Here is a 16,866-nt window from a genome sequence, read left to right on the forward strand (position 1 = left end):
CACAGAAAAATGAACCTGGACCACTTTCTTACACCATACACAAAAAGAAACTCAAAATGGATGAAAGACCTAAATGTAAGACAGGAAGCCATCAAAATCCTCAAGGAGAAAGCAGGCAAAATCCTCTTTGATGTCAGCCATAGCAACTTCTTACTCAGCATGTCTCCAGAGGCACGGGAAACAAAAGCAAAAATGAACTATTGGGACCTCATCAAGATAAAAAGCTTCCACACAGCAAAGGAAACAATCAGCAAAACTAAAAGGCAACTGACTGAATGGGAGAAGATATTTGCAAATGACATATCAGATGAAGGGTTGGTATCCAAAATCTATAAAGAACTTACCAAACTCAACAGCCAAAAAACAACCCAGTAAAGAAATGGGCAAAAGACATGAATAGACACTTTTCCAGAGAAGACATCCAGATAGCTAAAAGACATGTGAAAAAATGCTCAACATCACTTATCATCAGGAAAATACAAATCAAAACCACACTGAGATACCATCTCACAATGGTCAGAATGGCTAAAATTAACAACTCAGGCAACAACAGATGTTGGTGAAGATGCGGAGAAAGAGGAACCCTTTTGCACTGCTGGTAGGAATGCAAACTGGTGAAGCCACCCTGGAAAACAGTATGGAGGTTCCTCAAAAAATGAAAAATAGAACTGCCCTACAACCCAGCAATTTCTCTGCTAGGTATTTATCCAAAAGATACAAAAATGCTTATTTGAAGGGCACATGTACGCCAATGTTTATAGCAGCACTATCAACAATAGCCAAAGTATGGAAAGAGCCCAAACATTCATCAACTAATGAATGAATAAAGAAGATCTCTCTCTCTCTCTCTCTCTCTCTCTCTCTCTCTCTCTCTCTCTCTCACACACACACACACACACACACACACACACACTGGAATATTACTCAGAAATCAAAAAGAATGAAATCTTGGCATTTGCAACAACATGGATGGAACTAGAGTGTATTATGCTAAACAAAATTAGAGAAAGACAACTATCATATGACTTCACTCATATGTGGAATTTGAGATACAAAACAGATGAACATAAGGAAAGGGAAGCAAAAATAATATAAAAAACAGATGGGGAGAAAACCTAAGACACTCTTAAATACAGAGAACAAGCTGAGGGTTGCTGGAGGAGTTTGGGGTAGGGGGATGGGCTAAATGGGCAAGGGGCATTAAGGAGAACACTTGTTGGGATGAGCGCTGGGTGTTATATGTGGGGGATGAATCACTGGATTCTATTCCTGAAATCATTATCACACTACATGCTAACTAACTTGGATGTAAATTTAAAGAAAGGAAGGGAGGGAGGGAGGATGGAAGGGAGGAACGAAGGAAGGAACAAAGAAAGAAGAGTCGGACATGTAACCGACTGAGCCACCCAGGTGCCCCCTGCACCCTCTCACTCTTATGCAGCGGACACTCCAGCCCACACGTCCAAGCCTTGTCCATGTGAATTCTTCCACCACCTCTCAGGACCAAGGGTGCAACTACCACTGGTGTAGTCCACCTTCAGTTGCACACACTCAAAGCAGAGACAGGGACAGGCCCTGGAGGTGGGCTCAGTTGGGGAAGCAGGGGTCCAGGGGTACCAAAGCATAGTCTAGAAGGAGATACATGTATGGGCTCCAGGTGGTGAGACATCATTTTCCCATGTTCCAAGCTAAAACAAGGGCGTTGTTTTCTCCTGTGCCCTCTCCACCTTTCCCAATACCAGTTCATCTCTGTCTGAGTTCCCTTGGCTAAAATTTAATAAAATTTATATATAATAAAGTATATCAAATTTTATATTAAATACATTATTGATTTATTTTATTACTTTAGTATGCTGTTAATTTTAAATGTATATTAAATATAAATTTGATATTAAACATGTTAACATAAAGTATGTGTGTATGTATATATATATATGTATGTATGTATGTATGTATATATGTGTGTGTGTGTGTGTGTGTGTGTGTGTGTGTATATATGTAAAAACAAAACCTATTTGTGATGAGAGACCAGACTTTGAAAGTTGGAAAAACAAAAAGAACATTTCAAGGCAGTCTCAACCTTTGAGAAATAAGAGAATCTATCTTCTATCATATCTTAAATCATAGGCATCCAGTGACAACATCCACATCCACCTGCAGCAGGCATTTCAAGTAAACACTTCCGACATAAAGCTCTAAAATCCAAAAACAGTTTTATGACAATGACAGTTGTCGTGAAAATAGTTTAAATGTGCACATATATTTTATGTTGTTTACTTCCAGGGTGGCTGCTTTAGGGATTTGTTTCCATTTTTTAAAGTTTCCAGCTAAGAACTTTGATAGAAACTAAATCAAGATTCTGGCTAGATGTTAGGTTTGATTCCACATGACCTAAACAGTCAGAGCTGGAGTGTCAGCTTCCACAATGAAGAGAGTGTATCATAAATGCAGAAAAATGAACATAGGAACAAATAATTTATAGACTATTAGCTAGGGTATATCCAAAGATTGATTTTGAAAGTTGCATCGTCCTACGGTGTACATAATTGGACATTTGAATCTGTGTGTGTCTCTGGTTATAGCCATTTTTAGTTACTTTGACTCTGGTCAGCATTATAAATGGCTGGGATAAAATATTTGCTGGAGGGGGTGGTTCAGTCAGTTAAGTGTCTGACTCTTGATTTCTGTTCAGGTCACAATCTCGTGGTTCATGAGATCGAGCCCTGGGTCAGGCTTCATGTTGATAGTGTGGAGCCTGCTTGGAATTCTCTCTGTCTCCCTCTCTCTCGGCCTCTCTTTCTCTTTCTCTCAAAATAAATGAATAAGCATTAAATATAAATATATATGCTGGAAGACTAGGTATAAGCATGTGACTCACCAGCTCCTCTGACTCAGGGGACCCACACCTGAGCTGTTCATACCTAGATCCATTAACAGAACATGAGTAGGGCAAATGGGCTGTGCGAACCTGTACCAGCAAATAGCCAAGAGCCCCCACTGGCTATCTTTATAGCTGTATCCTTTTGTGATGCGTAGCATCTATACCCTTTGTTGCTATAATGGCAAGTTTCGGGCACAGGTGTGGCCTGATCATTCTTTCCAAGCACGCAGAAAGTAGATAATGATATAATGCAGTTGGAACTGATCCCCAGATGGGAGGGTGCCTTTCTGTGCACAAGTTTGACGCACTCTTAGTGTAGGTAAATAAGGGCTGGAAGGCTGTGCTGGGATTCAGAAAGGCAGGGTGATGTAAAATTGTAGGTGGTAGGACCAGCAAGGGGCTTTCACTCCATTTAGAATGTTAGTGGAGGGTAGTTGCCATGTTAAATAGGGTTGCCCTTTCTGTCATCTAGAACCTCAGGTGTAAGCACCAAGAAGCTAGTGAATAGCTGGTCCTGAATAGAAATACCTAAGGATATAGCTTCTATTTTTACTTATGCAGCAGCAATGAGAACACAAAGGAAACATCTACTCAGCTTGATTCAGTCTGGCACCTAGAAAGAAGGTTAGGAAAAACACGTAAAAATGGGCCATTGTCACATATTCAAACCACATCCTAAGATTTGGTAGTACAATGGTTTCAAAACCCAGATGTTCCAAAACAATTTATTATTCTTAAGGGTTACATAGAAAAGAGATCATCCCTACCCCTCCCCCTCAAAAATATTGAAAATAAAAGTTCTATATAGAATGGGAATGGGAAAATTTCTCTGTGCTTATAGGTACCAATAAAACCTTAAATTTTTTATTCTAATGTATTATTTACTTGTGAGATATATATAATGTATATACAAGAATTTTGCTTAAGGAAGAAAGTGTTAGCAATATTTCTAACTCATCCCCAATTCTCTCCATCTCCACCCCCCCCCAACCTAGAAGTAACCACTATGCATATTCAGAAATGCGTGGGGTTTTGAACCTTATGTAAATGAATCCTACTCTACCTATTTCCTGTAACCTACTTTTTGCTCAGCTTTATGTCTGAGATTCGTTTGTGTTGGTAGGATTAGCTGCCATTCATTTTTACTTTTGCACTTCGTATTCCATTGAAATAACAGGATTTATTTATCCAATCTATTGTCAGTGGGCATTTGTGTTGGTTTCAGTTTTTGCTTTTACAAATAATACTGTTACAAACATACTTATATTATGTCCTGATATACACACTCAGGAGTTTCTCTGTAGGATATTCACACAGAAGTGGAATTGCTGTGCACCTTCAACTTTGCAATGCTAGATTGTCTCCCAAGTGGTCATACCAGGTTTATACATTCACCAGGAGGGTATGAGACCCACTGTCTACAAGCTCACCAATGCTTGTTTACAGATGTTTTAACTTTTGCCATTCAGAGGGATATGAAATAGTATCCTCTTTGTAGTTTTCATTTTCATTTCCCTGTTTATTAATGAAGTGGAGAATCTTTTTGTACATTTATTTCCTTTCATGTTTCTTCTTCTGTGAAATATCTATTCAAGTCTTTCTGCCTGTTTTCTATAGGATTTTTTTCTTATTAAGTGTCAAAGTTCTTTATATATTCTGGATACTAGTCCTTTGTCAATTATAGCTTCTCCCAGTTTGTAGCTAATCTTTTCACTTTTTTTATCTTGTCTTTTGATTTAAAAAAAAATTCTAAATTTTCATGTGGTTAGATTTATCAGTTTTTTTCCTTGTGGTTTGTGTTCCTTTATCTTAGAAATCCTTTCCCATTCCAAAGTCCCAAAAGCCTTCTATATCTTCTTCAAAAAGTTTTAAAAGTTTGCCCCTTCACCCTAATGATTTAAGCCCCTGGGAGTGCTTTTAGAGCAAGGCACGTAGGAGGGTCCTGGTTTCATGCTTCTACGTGTTGAAACCATTCATTCCAGCATAAGTTATCATGAAGTCCATTCTCTTCCCACTTAGTACCATTCCCAGCTCTGTCACAAGCTGAGCCTACATCTATATGTGGGCTGATTTCTGGGCATTGTCTTGTTCCATTGGAAATTTGTCCATCCCTGAGCTTACACCCCATTGTATCTGTCACTATAATTTTATAAGACATCTTGATATTTGCTAGACCAAGTCTCCCCCCACCATCTTCAGGAATTTCTGGACTCTTCCTGGGATTCTTTCTACTTCCACACACATTTTAGAAGCAATTTGTCAAATTCCTTAAAAAAAAAAAAAACTATTGATATCTTGTTTTGATTGGCATCGCATAGAATGGTAAACATCTTCATGATATTAAGTGTTCCTAACCATGAATATAGAATAGTTTTTTATTTGTAAATTTCTTTATTGCCTGTCAATATATATTTATAATTTTCTCCATAAACGTCTTGCTGAACTTTTGGTATATTTATTCCAAAGAGTTTTTATATCATTACTGCTATTGTAAAATATCCCCTTTTTTTCAAAAACTACCTTTTCTGCTTATTGCATGTATATAGATAGATATTCAGTTCACTTTTGGGTGTTGATCCTTGTATTAGTCATCTCTTGCTGAGTAACAAATTACTCCAAACTTAGTGACTTGAAATCACAAACATTTAGGGCCTCCTGGGTGGCTCAGTGGGCAGAGCATCAAACTCTTGATTTCAGCTCAAGTCATGATCTCCTAGTTCGTGAGACTTCATGGGACTCTGCCCTGACAGCGTAGAGCCTGCTTGGGATTCTCTCTCTCCCTCTTTCTGCCCCCCCCCCCCCCCGCAAAATAAATAAATAGTTTTTTTTAACCCACAAACATTTATTATCTCATTATCTCTTTAAGTCAAAAATTCAGAAGCAACTTAGCTGCACAGTTTTGGCTTAACTTCTTTCATTAGGTTGTAATCAAGATGTCAGCCAGGAGTGCAGTCATCTTGACTGAGACTGGAGGACCCATTTTGAAGCTCACTGACATGGCTCTTGTTAAGAGTCTTCAGTTCCTCACCACATGGGCAACCCCAGTAGGGCTGCTCATGACAAGGCAACTGGCTTCCCCTAGTGCAAGTGAATCTGAGAAAGAGAGAGAGAGTGCAAAAGACAGCAAGCAAGATGAAAGCCACAGTGTATTTTGTAACCTAGTTTTGGAAGTGACACGCTATAATTTCTACTGTATTCTGTTGGTTACACAGCAACTCTGGTACACAGCATTGGAGAAGATTACTCAAGGGTATGAATCTCAAAAGGTTGACATCATTGGGGCCATTTTGTAAGCTGTTACAATTTATATCCAACAACCTTGCTAATTCTCATATTTATTCTAATAATGTAATAGTAGATTCTTTTGGATTTTCTGTGCAGGCAAATATACTATCTGTAAATGATGATAATTTTCTTTCTTTCCTACCAATCCTGTTTTTATTTCTTTTTTGCTTTACTTCACTGGCTCAGATTTTCAGCACAGAAAGGTGATGACAGAGGACCTTATCTTTTTTTTTTTTTTAATCTTTTTTCCCTCTTTTTTTTTTTTTTTTGAAATTTATTGTCAAATTGGTTTCCATACAACACCCAGTGCTCATCCCAAAAGGTGGCCTCCTCAATACCCATCACCCACCCTCCCCTCCCTCCCACCCCCCATCAACCCTGTTTGTTCTCAGTTTTTAAGAGTCTCTTATGCTTTGGCTCTCTCCCACTCTAACCTCTTTTTTTTTTTTTTCCTTCCCCTCTCCCATGGGTTTCCGTTAAGTTTCTCAGGATCCACATAAGAGTGAAACCATATGGTATCTGTCTTTCTCTGTATGGCTTATTTCACTTAGCATCACACTCTCCAGTTCCATCCATGTTGCTACAAAGGGCCATATTTCATTCTTTCTCATTGTCACGTAGTACTCCATTGTGTATATAAACCACAATTTCTTTATCCATTCATCAGTTGATGGACATTTAGGCTCTTTCCATAATTTGGCTATTGTTGAGAGTGCTGCTATAAACACTGGGGTACAAGTGTCCCTATGCATCAGTACTCCTGTATCCCTTGGATAAATTACTAGCAGTGCTACTGCTGGGTCATAGGGTAGGTCTATTTTTAATTTTTTGAGGAACCTCCACACTGTTTTCCAGAGTGGCTGCACCAATTTGCATTCCCACCAACAGTTCAAGAGGGTTCCCGTTTCTCCACATCCGACAGAGGACCTTATCTTAAAAGGAGTTTCAACATTTACCATAGTATGATGTTGCAGGTTTTGTTTTTATTTTTAGTATATATCTTTTTCAAAATTTCCCTTTATTCCTAGTTTCAGGGGTTTTTTTTTTTCATGAAGGGTATAAAATTTTATAAACCTTTTTTACATCTATTGAGCTGACTATGTATTTTTATTCCCTTAACCTATTTATGTGTCAAATTACAGTAATTGATGTTCTTTTTATTTATTTATTTTGATAGAGTGCATGCACATGCACAAGAGGGGGAGGGGCAGAGAGAGAGAGAGGGAGAGAGAATCCCAAGCAGGCTCCATGCTGTCAGCACGGAGCCCAATGCAGGGCTTGATCCCAGGAACCATGAGATCGTCATGATCTGAGCCAAAATCAAAGAGTTGGACACTCAACCAACTGAGCCACCCAGGTGCCCCTAGATGTTCTAATATTAAACCAATCTTTCATTCAAAGAATAAACCCACCTTGATCATAATATATTATTTTATACATTTTATTTATTTTAATAATTTGTCAGTTTTTGTATCTGTCAATAACTAAGATTGGTTTACACTTGTCCTTTCCTATAGTGTCCCCATCAAGTTTCAGTATCAAGGTTATGCTAACTCAGGAATAAGCTGAGGAATGTTATCTGTTTTTGATATGCTCTAGAATATTTTATATAAAATTAGAAATATTTGATCCTTAAATGTTTGATACAACTTACCTGCAAGAATATCTGGACCAGGTATTTTTTTTGTGAGTAGATTGTAAGCCACCAATTTTATTTATTTAATTTATTTTTTTAATGTTTGTTTATTTTTGAGAGAAAGGGAGAAAGAAACAGAGCATGAGCAGGGGAGGGGCAGAGAGAGAGGAGATACAGAATCCAAAGGAGGCCCCAGGGTCTGAGCTTTTAGCACAGAGCCTGATGTAGGGCTCGAACTCACAAACTGCGAGATCATGACCTGAGCTAAAGTCGGATGCTTAACTGACTAAGCCACCCGGGCACCCCTTAAGCCACCAGTTTTAAATTACTAATCTTAAATGTTTATAGGACTAGTCAGGTTTTCTATTTCTTCTTGAAATAATTTTGATACAACACATTTTTCTAGAAATTCTCCACTTTAAGTTTTCAGAGTTGTTAGCATAAAGTTGTTCATAATGCACTGTTATTTATTTATGATATACCTATAATTATATTTTTTAATTCCCTTTTTTTAGCTTTCTTACTTTTTCTTCATGCATCTTGTCAGAGACCTGTCTTTTTATTGCTTTGTTTATGAACTCATGTTTGATGAAAATTCTTTGGGACTTAGGTTAAGGGCATACTTTTACAAAGAGTACTTGTGTTTGCTTCTAGTGAGCACCTGTGGTTACTGCAACCAGGGACCATTTTTAATAAATTTTTGGTTTGAGGTTTTCAGAAGGCAAGGAATGTGAATTCAGATTGCAAATCCATGTGAGGGCCAAATTGTGGTTATGAATTTTAAGAAGAGTTTTTTCCCTCAACCCAGAGATATAGGCATCTCTCCTAGTTGAATTTCTTTGTTAAGAAGGGTTGTATTATTTTCTTGGTGAAGTTGTATCCTTTCTTATCCCAGTTATGCTAGATATTCACTGGGACCACCTCCCAGCTTAATGGGCACTTACCTTCATTTCTGTCCCCTTAGCAGTTATTGATGTTAAAGACTAATGTTGGTCACCAGGGGATTAAAAAGTGACTTCAGGACAGGTCCAGCTTTGGTACGCATTTACTGTCTGGGGTCCTGCTTTTGCTTTTTATTTAGGGGACAGAGTAGGCCTTTAAGGCCACCCTTCCTTTCTTCTTAGCTCAGCAATGCTTTTAAAATATTATTATTATTATATTAAAGTATAATTTAAAAAGTTTCTGTATCATTTTTAGGTGTTTTGTACCAGAGGAGTTTTGAGGGGAGTAATCTTGACTTTAATTTTTACATTTTCAAGGCCATAGTCATCTTGATCATGTTGTACAGGGTATAATTTTGAGCGTGCTATGAAGCACTTTTTTAGGTACTAGAAAAACCCCTAAAATTCTTCCAAAGGGAAGAGGTGAAATATCTTCCTATCTAGGCTAAGATCCTGGTTATAGACACTGTGTGTCAAACAAATTACACCTGCGGCCAGATAACAGCCTGCAGGCCTGTAGTTTACAACTTCTGATGAAAAAGAGGTTATAAAATTCGTTCTTCATAATTGGGCCTTTTCCATAGGTTGGTCATTTGTTTCACCTTAAGTTTAAGGTAGCCCATGCAGAATCCTTTCTGGAATTTACACGAGAACTAGAACTACAACTAAGTTTCATAGACCTCCTGCCTCTCACTGCAAGGAGCCTAGCCTCTCCTTTTAGTCCAGGGCTGATGCCCACTGTGCCCTTTGTGCAGCTCCAAGCTTTGCCCCTTCAGGAAGGTGCTGGAGCTGATGAGGTAGAAGCCACTCCAGCTCTTCCCACGTGATCTCCTTCCCCATTTTAAAGCTGAGAAGCGGCCACCAAGAGAACCCTGCCCCAGCAGAGTGTGTGTGAAGAGCAGTAAGCACAAATGGGGACAGTCAGGGGGACAGTCACAGCAGCTGAAGTCACTGCCCCTGGACCCTAGCCCTAGTGGTCAAGTGGTAGGAAGTGACCTTACTACTGAGTCTGGAACCATGTGAATACCTTCAGGTGAATCCAATTCCCGGTCCAAACTATCTTTGCTCAGTTGTTCTAACACAAAACAGGGGAATCTCAGTTGAAGATTTCTTATTTGACTAGCTGTGACTTTGAGAGAGAAAACATACTCAGATCTTGTATCAAACACTTTTATTCTTCAAGTGAGAAGTTCACAAAGGATAGCTCTAGGAGAGTGAAATATTTAGAGTAGAAAAATTGTGGGTGCTAGCCAAACCTCAAATACTGTCACGGCAGAATTATTCCAATAGTACTTTTCCAGCATGGCAGATCATGTGTTAAAATTAACTGCATTCTCTGAATACCTCTCAATGGACGTGCCCGATGACAGAAGCAAACATTCAAGGACTACTGTTGTTAGGATCTTACAGAGTGGATTTATGCACACCCCAAACAAGTATATTACAACACATCCAAACAATCCACATCCATTAAAAAAAAATTTTTTTTTACTTCAAAGAAATTGGTAGAAAGACTTAAAACAACAAGACAAATATAGGCAAGAAATACATTGCTACTTGCATGTGTAAGGTACTGGATTCTTGAATTGAGAATCAATGTCAGTCCTCATTTCCAACATCACATCGAAAAAGTGTGGCAGAAAAATGAGTCACCTTCAATATGAAGGATGCAAGTTGTGTATACTGATGACACTCCCAAAGATATGACAGTATTGCGAAAGGGAGGCCAGTATACAGAGTGGACTTTCTCACAAAGTCAAACACTCAAGAGTTATCAGATGACCCTTCAGATGTTTGGGAACAGCACAATATTCTGGCTTCATCAAGGCACTTGCAAAGAGCTGTCCTTGACACGACAGAATCCCCACAAGGTGTTAACCATTGATGATGGTGTGGGGTTTTGGTCAGGCAGCATTTTGTACTGAGAATCTGAGCGTGATGCCTTGGTCACAAACAAGATCACTCATAACATGAGGACTGCAAAGCCAGATTCGCTTAAACTTTCCCCAAATCATGCTTTCTTACAAATCATGTTTGAAAAGAAAGACTTCATTTAAAATCTTGATTCTCCCGAGTTATAATTCATTCACCTTTCTCCAATACCACCCAACACCCCTAAAGTTTGTTTGGTTTTTCTCCGCAAGAATACATAAGATGGAATCTCTCCTCCACCTCTACACATTATTTCCTTAGGAGAGAACTGTAAAACCAACTTAAAAATACAAAGTAACCTTACATTTTTCTCACCACAGCAAAATACCAGACCTCCCGCTCCTCCTCTGATGAGCTGCAGAGCCCTTTGTGTGCACTTTTTAGACATTCCTCATACCATTAACACAGCTTCCCATCACCATCAGCTGTCCTTTCTCAACCTTTCCTTGCCCAACATGAAAGCTAGTGAATTGAGAGGGAAGGAGAAAGGGCATTGGAACAGTATTGCTTTTACAAAAATAGGGTTCCGGGCTGTTACTTGATCCTCCAAAGCAAAATTGGGCAGTATCATCGTAGAGACCCCAACACTAAATTCTCAAGTGGCTATCTTTTTGTAGCCAGGTCTCGGAAGCTCAAAACTAAACCTACTGAAGGAAAGTAGCCAAGACTTCCTAATATTGAGCAATATAGACCTAGAATTACATGGGAAATATGCCAGGTCAGAGCCAGTCACCAAGGTTACTTAATCATCGGTAAGAGGCCAAGTTCTCCATTCTCCCCCAGCTCTGCCATTCTGGGAAGAGCCCACTGGCCAGCCTCGGACTGCCAAAAATGGATGACTCCGACTCAGTCTTGGGGGGCACCTGGTGGAATGCACAGTCCTGAGGTGCCATCTGTGTCTGCACTCCGTCAGGTTTCCATTGCACATGGACAATTCTATAATTCTGACCCTCGTTGTTGTCCCAGAAGACCTGCCCATTAGCATGGTAAGAAATGCAGAACTCAATTTTCTCCTCAGTTGGAATGATGGAGGGTAAGTCAATGGCAAACGAGAAGGTGTCACTATCTGAGCCACCATACACATTTTTCATGTAGACACAGTCCACATCAGTGTAGCTCTTCCAGGTATCAAAAGTGATACGAATCTGAACCTTCTTCTCAAAGCTCATGTTTTTCACTTTCACAGTCCCAGCCACTGTTCGCTCTTGCAAAGAGCAGTTCTCCAGACAGACAAAATTCTTCTGAAAGTGGTTCCGAAAACTTAAGTAATCCGTTGAAGGCTGGGGGAAATCTAAAATCAAGTTCTTCTCCTCATGGAGTTTTAAGCCAGAGGAGATATCATTAAGGTCCAAGAGATCAAACTGAAGATCCCACTCTGGTTCCTCTGGGAGGTCCGAGAAGACGTGGATGGCGGTGAGAGAGAGCCCCTTGGAGTCAGCAAACACAACCCGCTTCTTGGCTTGCTCATGTGAACGCTTCCACTCATTCTGTGATTTGGCTTCCTGTTTTATATTGAGACACGGTTTCAGAGGCTTTAATTTGTTCACAAAATTTCTTCTCTGGAGGTCATCATAAGGGCCCAGGAAACTCTTCAGGGGTGGCGAATGAGCCAAGCAGAGCCTCATGGCCACATCCACTGGCATGACTGAACTTGTCAAAGGCCGTGGATCTAAAACCTGGATCATTCTGGAATACAAAAAGAAGAGGGGTTATCACCTGGATCTGGAAAGCTCTTCCCTGGTCTCAAGTATACACACACACACACACACACACACACACACACACACACACACATATATATATATATACACACACACACACACACACATACTGTTTCTATATTGACTAAACTATACCAGCACAGTAAATATCAGGGATGTGCTATCATATGTAGTAAAAGAAAACAGTATTAGACGATCAGATTTGCATCCCATGTTTGGCTGTGCCCTTGACTGACTACAAGGCCATGGGTTAACTGCCTAAAACACTTGAGCGTCTCAGTATCCCCATCTGAGAAATAAAGGGCTGGATATGATAATCTCTAATACAGCTCTCAGAACCATTTTCTCTGTTCTGAGCCAGTGGTTCTCAAACCTGTCTAGTCACAAGGGCCTAGAGAGTTGGTTTTCTTTCTTTTTCTTTAATGTCAATTCCTGGGACTTACAGCCACTTGAGGCAGAACCCATCCACGGGGAGGGTAGATATTCTTAAAGCTTCCCAGGTGATTCTAATGACCATACAGGTTCCAGAACCATGGTTCCAGACTCTGCTCCCTCTGGCTGCTCTGCTGATTTTGCTGTTAAATTGATTACACTTCTCTGGAAAGGTAATCCCCTTGAAAAGAAAAAAAATTGCCATAAAATTCTCATGGAACAGTTTTGAAAGTGACAAGGCTGGAAAGAATGAAGTCAGAGGATTATCTGTGCACTTTGTCACGTTCTCCCTCATTATTCACAAGTAACAAACTGAAATGCAAGTCAGCAATTCATGCACTTAAAGAAGTGCATATCCCATAATCTATATTTCATATAGAGATATTCATGACAAATCCACATTTAGGTGGAAAAAACTGAAAATTGGACTTTTTAATATATATTATATATATGAACTTATAAAAAACTTAATAGGAAATACACCAAAAAGTTACTTATCTCTGGGCAGTAGGATCATTGGTGATCTATTTTCGCCTTTGTACTTTTTTGGTGTTTTCTAGTGTTTTGCAGTGGATATTTATAACTAGCAAGATAGTGAAGCTATTTAAAAATTTAAACATAACTATGCTCAGCAATATTAAATTAAGAAGTGCCCATCAAGTTTTTTCCTGGCCTTTCGCCCTCCGTACATATTGCCAAGCTTATGGATTCCCCACCCCCCATCCTTACAGGTAGGAGGCTTGTGTGTACTGTACATGACATTTCTCAATCTGGCTTCAATAACTCTTCACAGTAGCTCTAAGCACATAGGCAAATGGTCTTTAACACAAAATGGATAATAAAAGAACATTCACAGAATTTATTAGTCCTGGGATTTTTCTGGAAGGCCTACAAACTTAGAACAAACAAATCTAAGCTAAAGCTATACTTGCGATAATAGTTAACAGCAGGATTTTGGGAGAAGTCTTCTGCTAAGTGAGTTATGTCTGGAGGAGCTATTTAAAGTAGTTTTGTGGAAGGTTTTTTGTCTTGTAGTTTTGTTTTGTATTTTCACTTTTTGCACTTATAGAAAGACGGTTTTAGGATTTGGCAGTTTCCCTGGAATTTTAAATCCTGGCCAAGAGTTAAAAACTCATTTGCTCAAACTCCACAAGGCTGAGTTTACTATGGCAAACCGTGATAAGAAGGGTGGAGAAGGGCGAATGAAGGCAAAACATTCTACTGCAGTTCTTCCCCCAGGCTCAGCTATCCAACAAACGTCGTCAAGGTGCTGTTCCCACAAGCTGCCCCAGTGCTTTGGGACGTTTGTTCGGGATTAAGGGATAACAGTCGGAATCCAAAAGGGAATCAGAACCACAGCAGACTCACGTTAAGAGATTCTGTTTGGGGATGCTTACTACCAAAATGAGCTTTGCCTAAGAAGCACCGAGCGCATCTCCACACCTGCGAGGCTTCCCTGGGACCACAGTCAACTCAGCCATCAGCCAGCTAGCCATCCTCCGGGGTCTCCACTTGCAGTGATGCCCGAAGGACGACGCAGCCCAGCCTCCCTGCACCCGTGCGCTCCCCTCTGCTCTGAGGCGGGGAGTCTGCACTGAACCTACCTGGTGCAGCTCATTAGGCAGAGAGGCGGCGGCGGACCGTGAAAGCCGGCTCTCCGCTGCCCGCGCAAGTTCGGACCCCGCTCCCAGGCCGTCCCAGTTCCGCCGGTAGCTCCGGCCGATTGCGGCTGCGGCGCGGGAGTGGCCGCTTATCTGCCCCGGACCACGTGAACCAGTCCCTCGCACCAATCACCGGGCGGCTGGCCCCGCGCCGCGACCAACCAGCACCCGGCTAGGGCGCGAGCCCTCGCCCAGGGAACGTGACCGCAGTGGCGCGTGGGGGAGTGCTCGGGGACTCGGCCAGCAGCTGGACCGAGCCCCGTAATGCGAACCCTGGGCGAGGGGGGCGTAGAGGCCGCACCGGGAAGCACGTAGCGGGTGCAAGCCAGGGAGGAGGGCAGCAAACCTCTCCCGGGCTGGGCGCCAGCTCGGCGGGACTGCAGGCAAGGGGATGCCTTTTTCGTCCTGAGGCGTCTGTGCACAGTTAAACCCAAGCACGCAGAGTTGTGGCTCCTTCCAAATGTATATAATACTAGAAATGTTTATATTGTTCACTGCTTGGCGCATCCACTCATTTTATCCCTCACCTTTAGCCAAAGCAATCAGAGGTTGGCTGCATGTTTTTTTAATTAGGGAAAATCTAAAAATGCACCACGGGAGCGGATAAGGCTGCTAGGAATTACCAACTTCTCTAAACAAACGTTAATAAAGCACGCTAGACCCTTAGAACGGTGGCGTGGCATTTAATTAAAAGGCACTTTGTATTTAGATCTATTCTTCAGTTTTTCTCCTTGGACGAGAAAACTAAAGCCAGAAATGAAATAGTCTTTTTTACTCATGTGGCGAGTCCGCCACACAGCCAGTGTTCGATCCAAATCCCTCAACTCAGTTCTGACGTCCTTTGGCAGTGAGGTGGAAACCAAAATGTTAAAATATCACCCTGTAAATTTAATGACTCTCCCGAACCAGTTACTTTGTTTAGTTTGGGGAGTTTTTAGACCATCAGTTACAACCATAAAATTAAATTTCTAAGTCGAGTAGAAATTATTTTTATAAAACCCACCTCCTAGCTCTCCTCTATTAACTTTGATATACACTAGTCAATTAAAATGTACAAAATGTACAATGTACGATGTAAAAAAAAAATCCCTGTGTCTTTCAAATTACTGTCAAACACTGGAATTGTTAAAATAGTTACTAAAGAGAAAGACACCCATGCTGAGTATCACCAGGAAGGTACTTAAAGCTTGGGTTTGAATTTAAGAAGGAAACACCCAACTAGTAGCAGGTCTAGCCCCTCAACTGAACCAAAACTAGCTGAAGGTGGCATAGTCTTTGGGTTTGACACTTACAAGCTACGTGAATCTTGGCAAGTTCCAGCCTCACCTTCCTCACGGTTCAAGGAGAGATAATGAAATTGTTCCAAGGGTTACATAAGACTGTGCTGATGAGAAAACTCAGCAGTGTCCAGTGCGTGTGTTCAACCCCTGGTAGTTCTCAGATCAGTAGCCTCTCCCTCAGTTTTAGTTTTTATTCCATTGCCACAGGTGGCCAGTGCCTGAGTTCTTATATATTAATCAATAGCTCCTGCTTGTTGGGCCTGTACTAGGTGCCAAACACTCGTTTTAAGTGTTCCATGTGTCTTAGCTATTCATCTCCCAGAACAGCCCTAAATGGTGTGTTATTAATCCCATTCGAGAGATAAGGAAACTGAGGCACTGAGAGGTCAAGAAATCTACCCAGAATCTCATAAATAAGGCTGGGATTAGAACCTGACTGATGCCAGGGCAACAACCATTGCACCAGAGTGACTTCCTTTAATTCCCCATCAACAGTTAGAATGATGGGAGTGGAAGGTGCCTTAGGTATCACTGGCTTCAGTCTGTTTTTCTTTTCTTTTTCCAAAGTCTTCCTCTCCCCCTTCCCACCCCCATCCCACAGAGGAAGAATCTAAAACTCAGAGAAGCTGAGCTGTTTGCCAGGGACTGGTTAGGTCAGAGCCCAAACAGGAACATGGGCAGAATTTGTGCCTCTACTCACGATGAATACATTGAACTAAAAAAGTGGGTATTGCCAATTAAAGTTATGGAGAAATATAAAATAATGACTGTATTGTGATCCCATTTTAGAGGGAAAATGTGCCTGCATAGAAAATAGAATATGTTCTACCCAAATGTTAACAGTGCTTATTTTTGGATGGTCAGATTATGAGTAATTAAAATTTTCTTGGGGCATCTGGGTGGCTCAGTCGGTTAAGTGTCCAACTTCGGCTCAAGTCATGATCTCACGGTTCATGGGTTCAAGCCCCACATCGGGCTCTGTGCTGTCAGCTCAGAGCCTGGAGCCTGCTTTGGATTCTGTCTCTCTGTCTCTCTGTCTCCCTGTCTCTCTCGCTCTCTGCCCCTCCCCCACTTGCACTCTGTCTCTCTCAAAAATA

The 16,866-nt window shown here is 40.9% G+C and overlaps 1 protein-coding gene across 1 annotated transcript; it reads right to left on the reverse strand.

Moving 5' to 3' along the window:
• Positions 1 to 9,899: 9,899 nt before the first annotated feature.
• PPP1R3C (protein phosphatase 1 regulatory subunit 3C) lies at positions 9,900 to 14,557 on the reverse strand. Its single transcript, XM_053909729.1, has 2 exons — positions 14,433 to 14,557; positions 9,900 to 12,361 (listed from the first exon to the last, which is right to left on the reverse strand). Exons 1-2 carry the CDS (start codon positions 14,444 to 14,446, stop codon positions 11,422 to 11,424), a joined length of 954 nt encoding a protein of 317 aa, XP_053765704.1. The 5' UTR covers positions 14,447 to 14,557; the 3' UTR covers positions 9,900 to 11,421.
• Positions 14,558 to 16,866: the final 2,309 nt, after the last annotated feature.

Source organism: Panthera pardus, unplaced genomic scaffold (assembly GCF_024362965.1).
Source record: "Panthera pardus isolate Hobbes unplaced genomic scaffold, ASM2436296v1 HiC_scaffold_22, whole genome shotgun sequence".
NCBI classification, from domain to species: domain Eukaryota; kingdom Metazoa; phylum Chordata; class Mammalia; order Carnivora; family Felidae; genus Panthera; species Panthera pardus.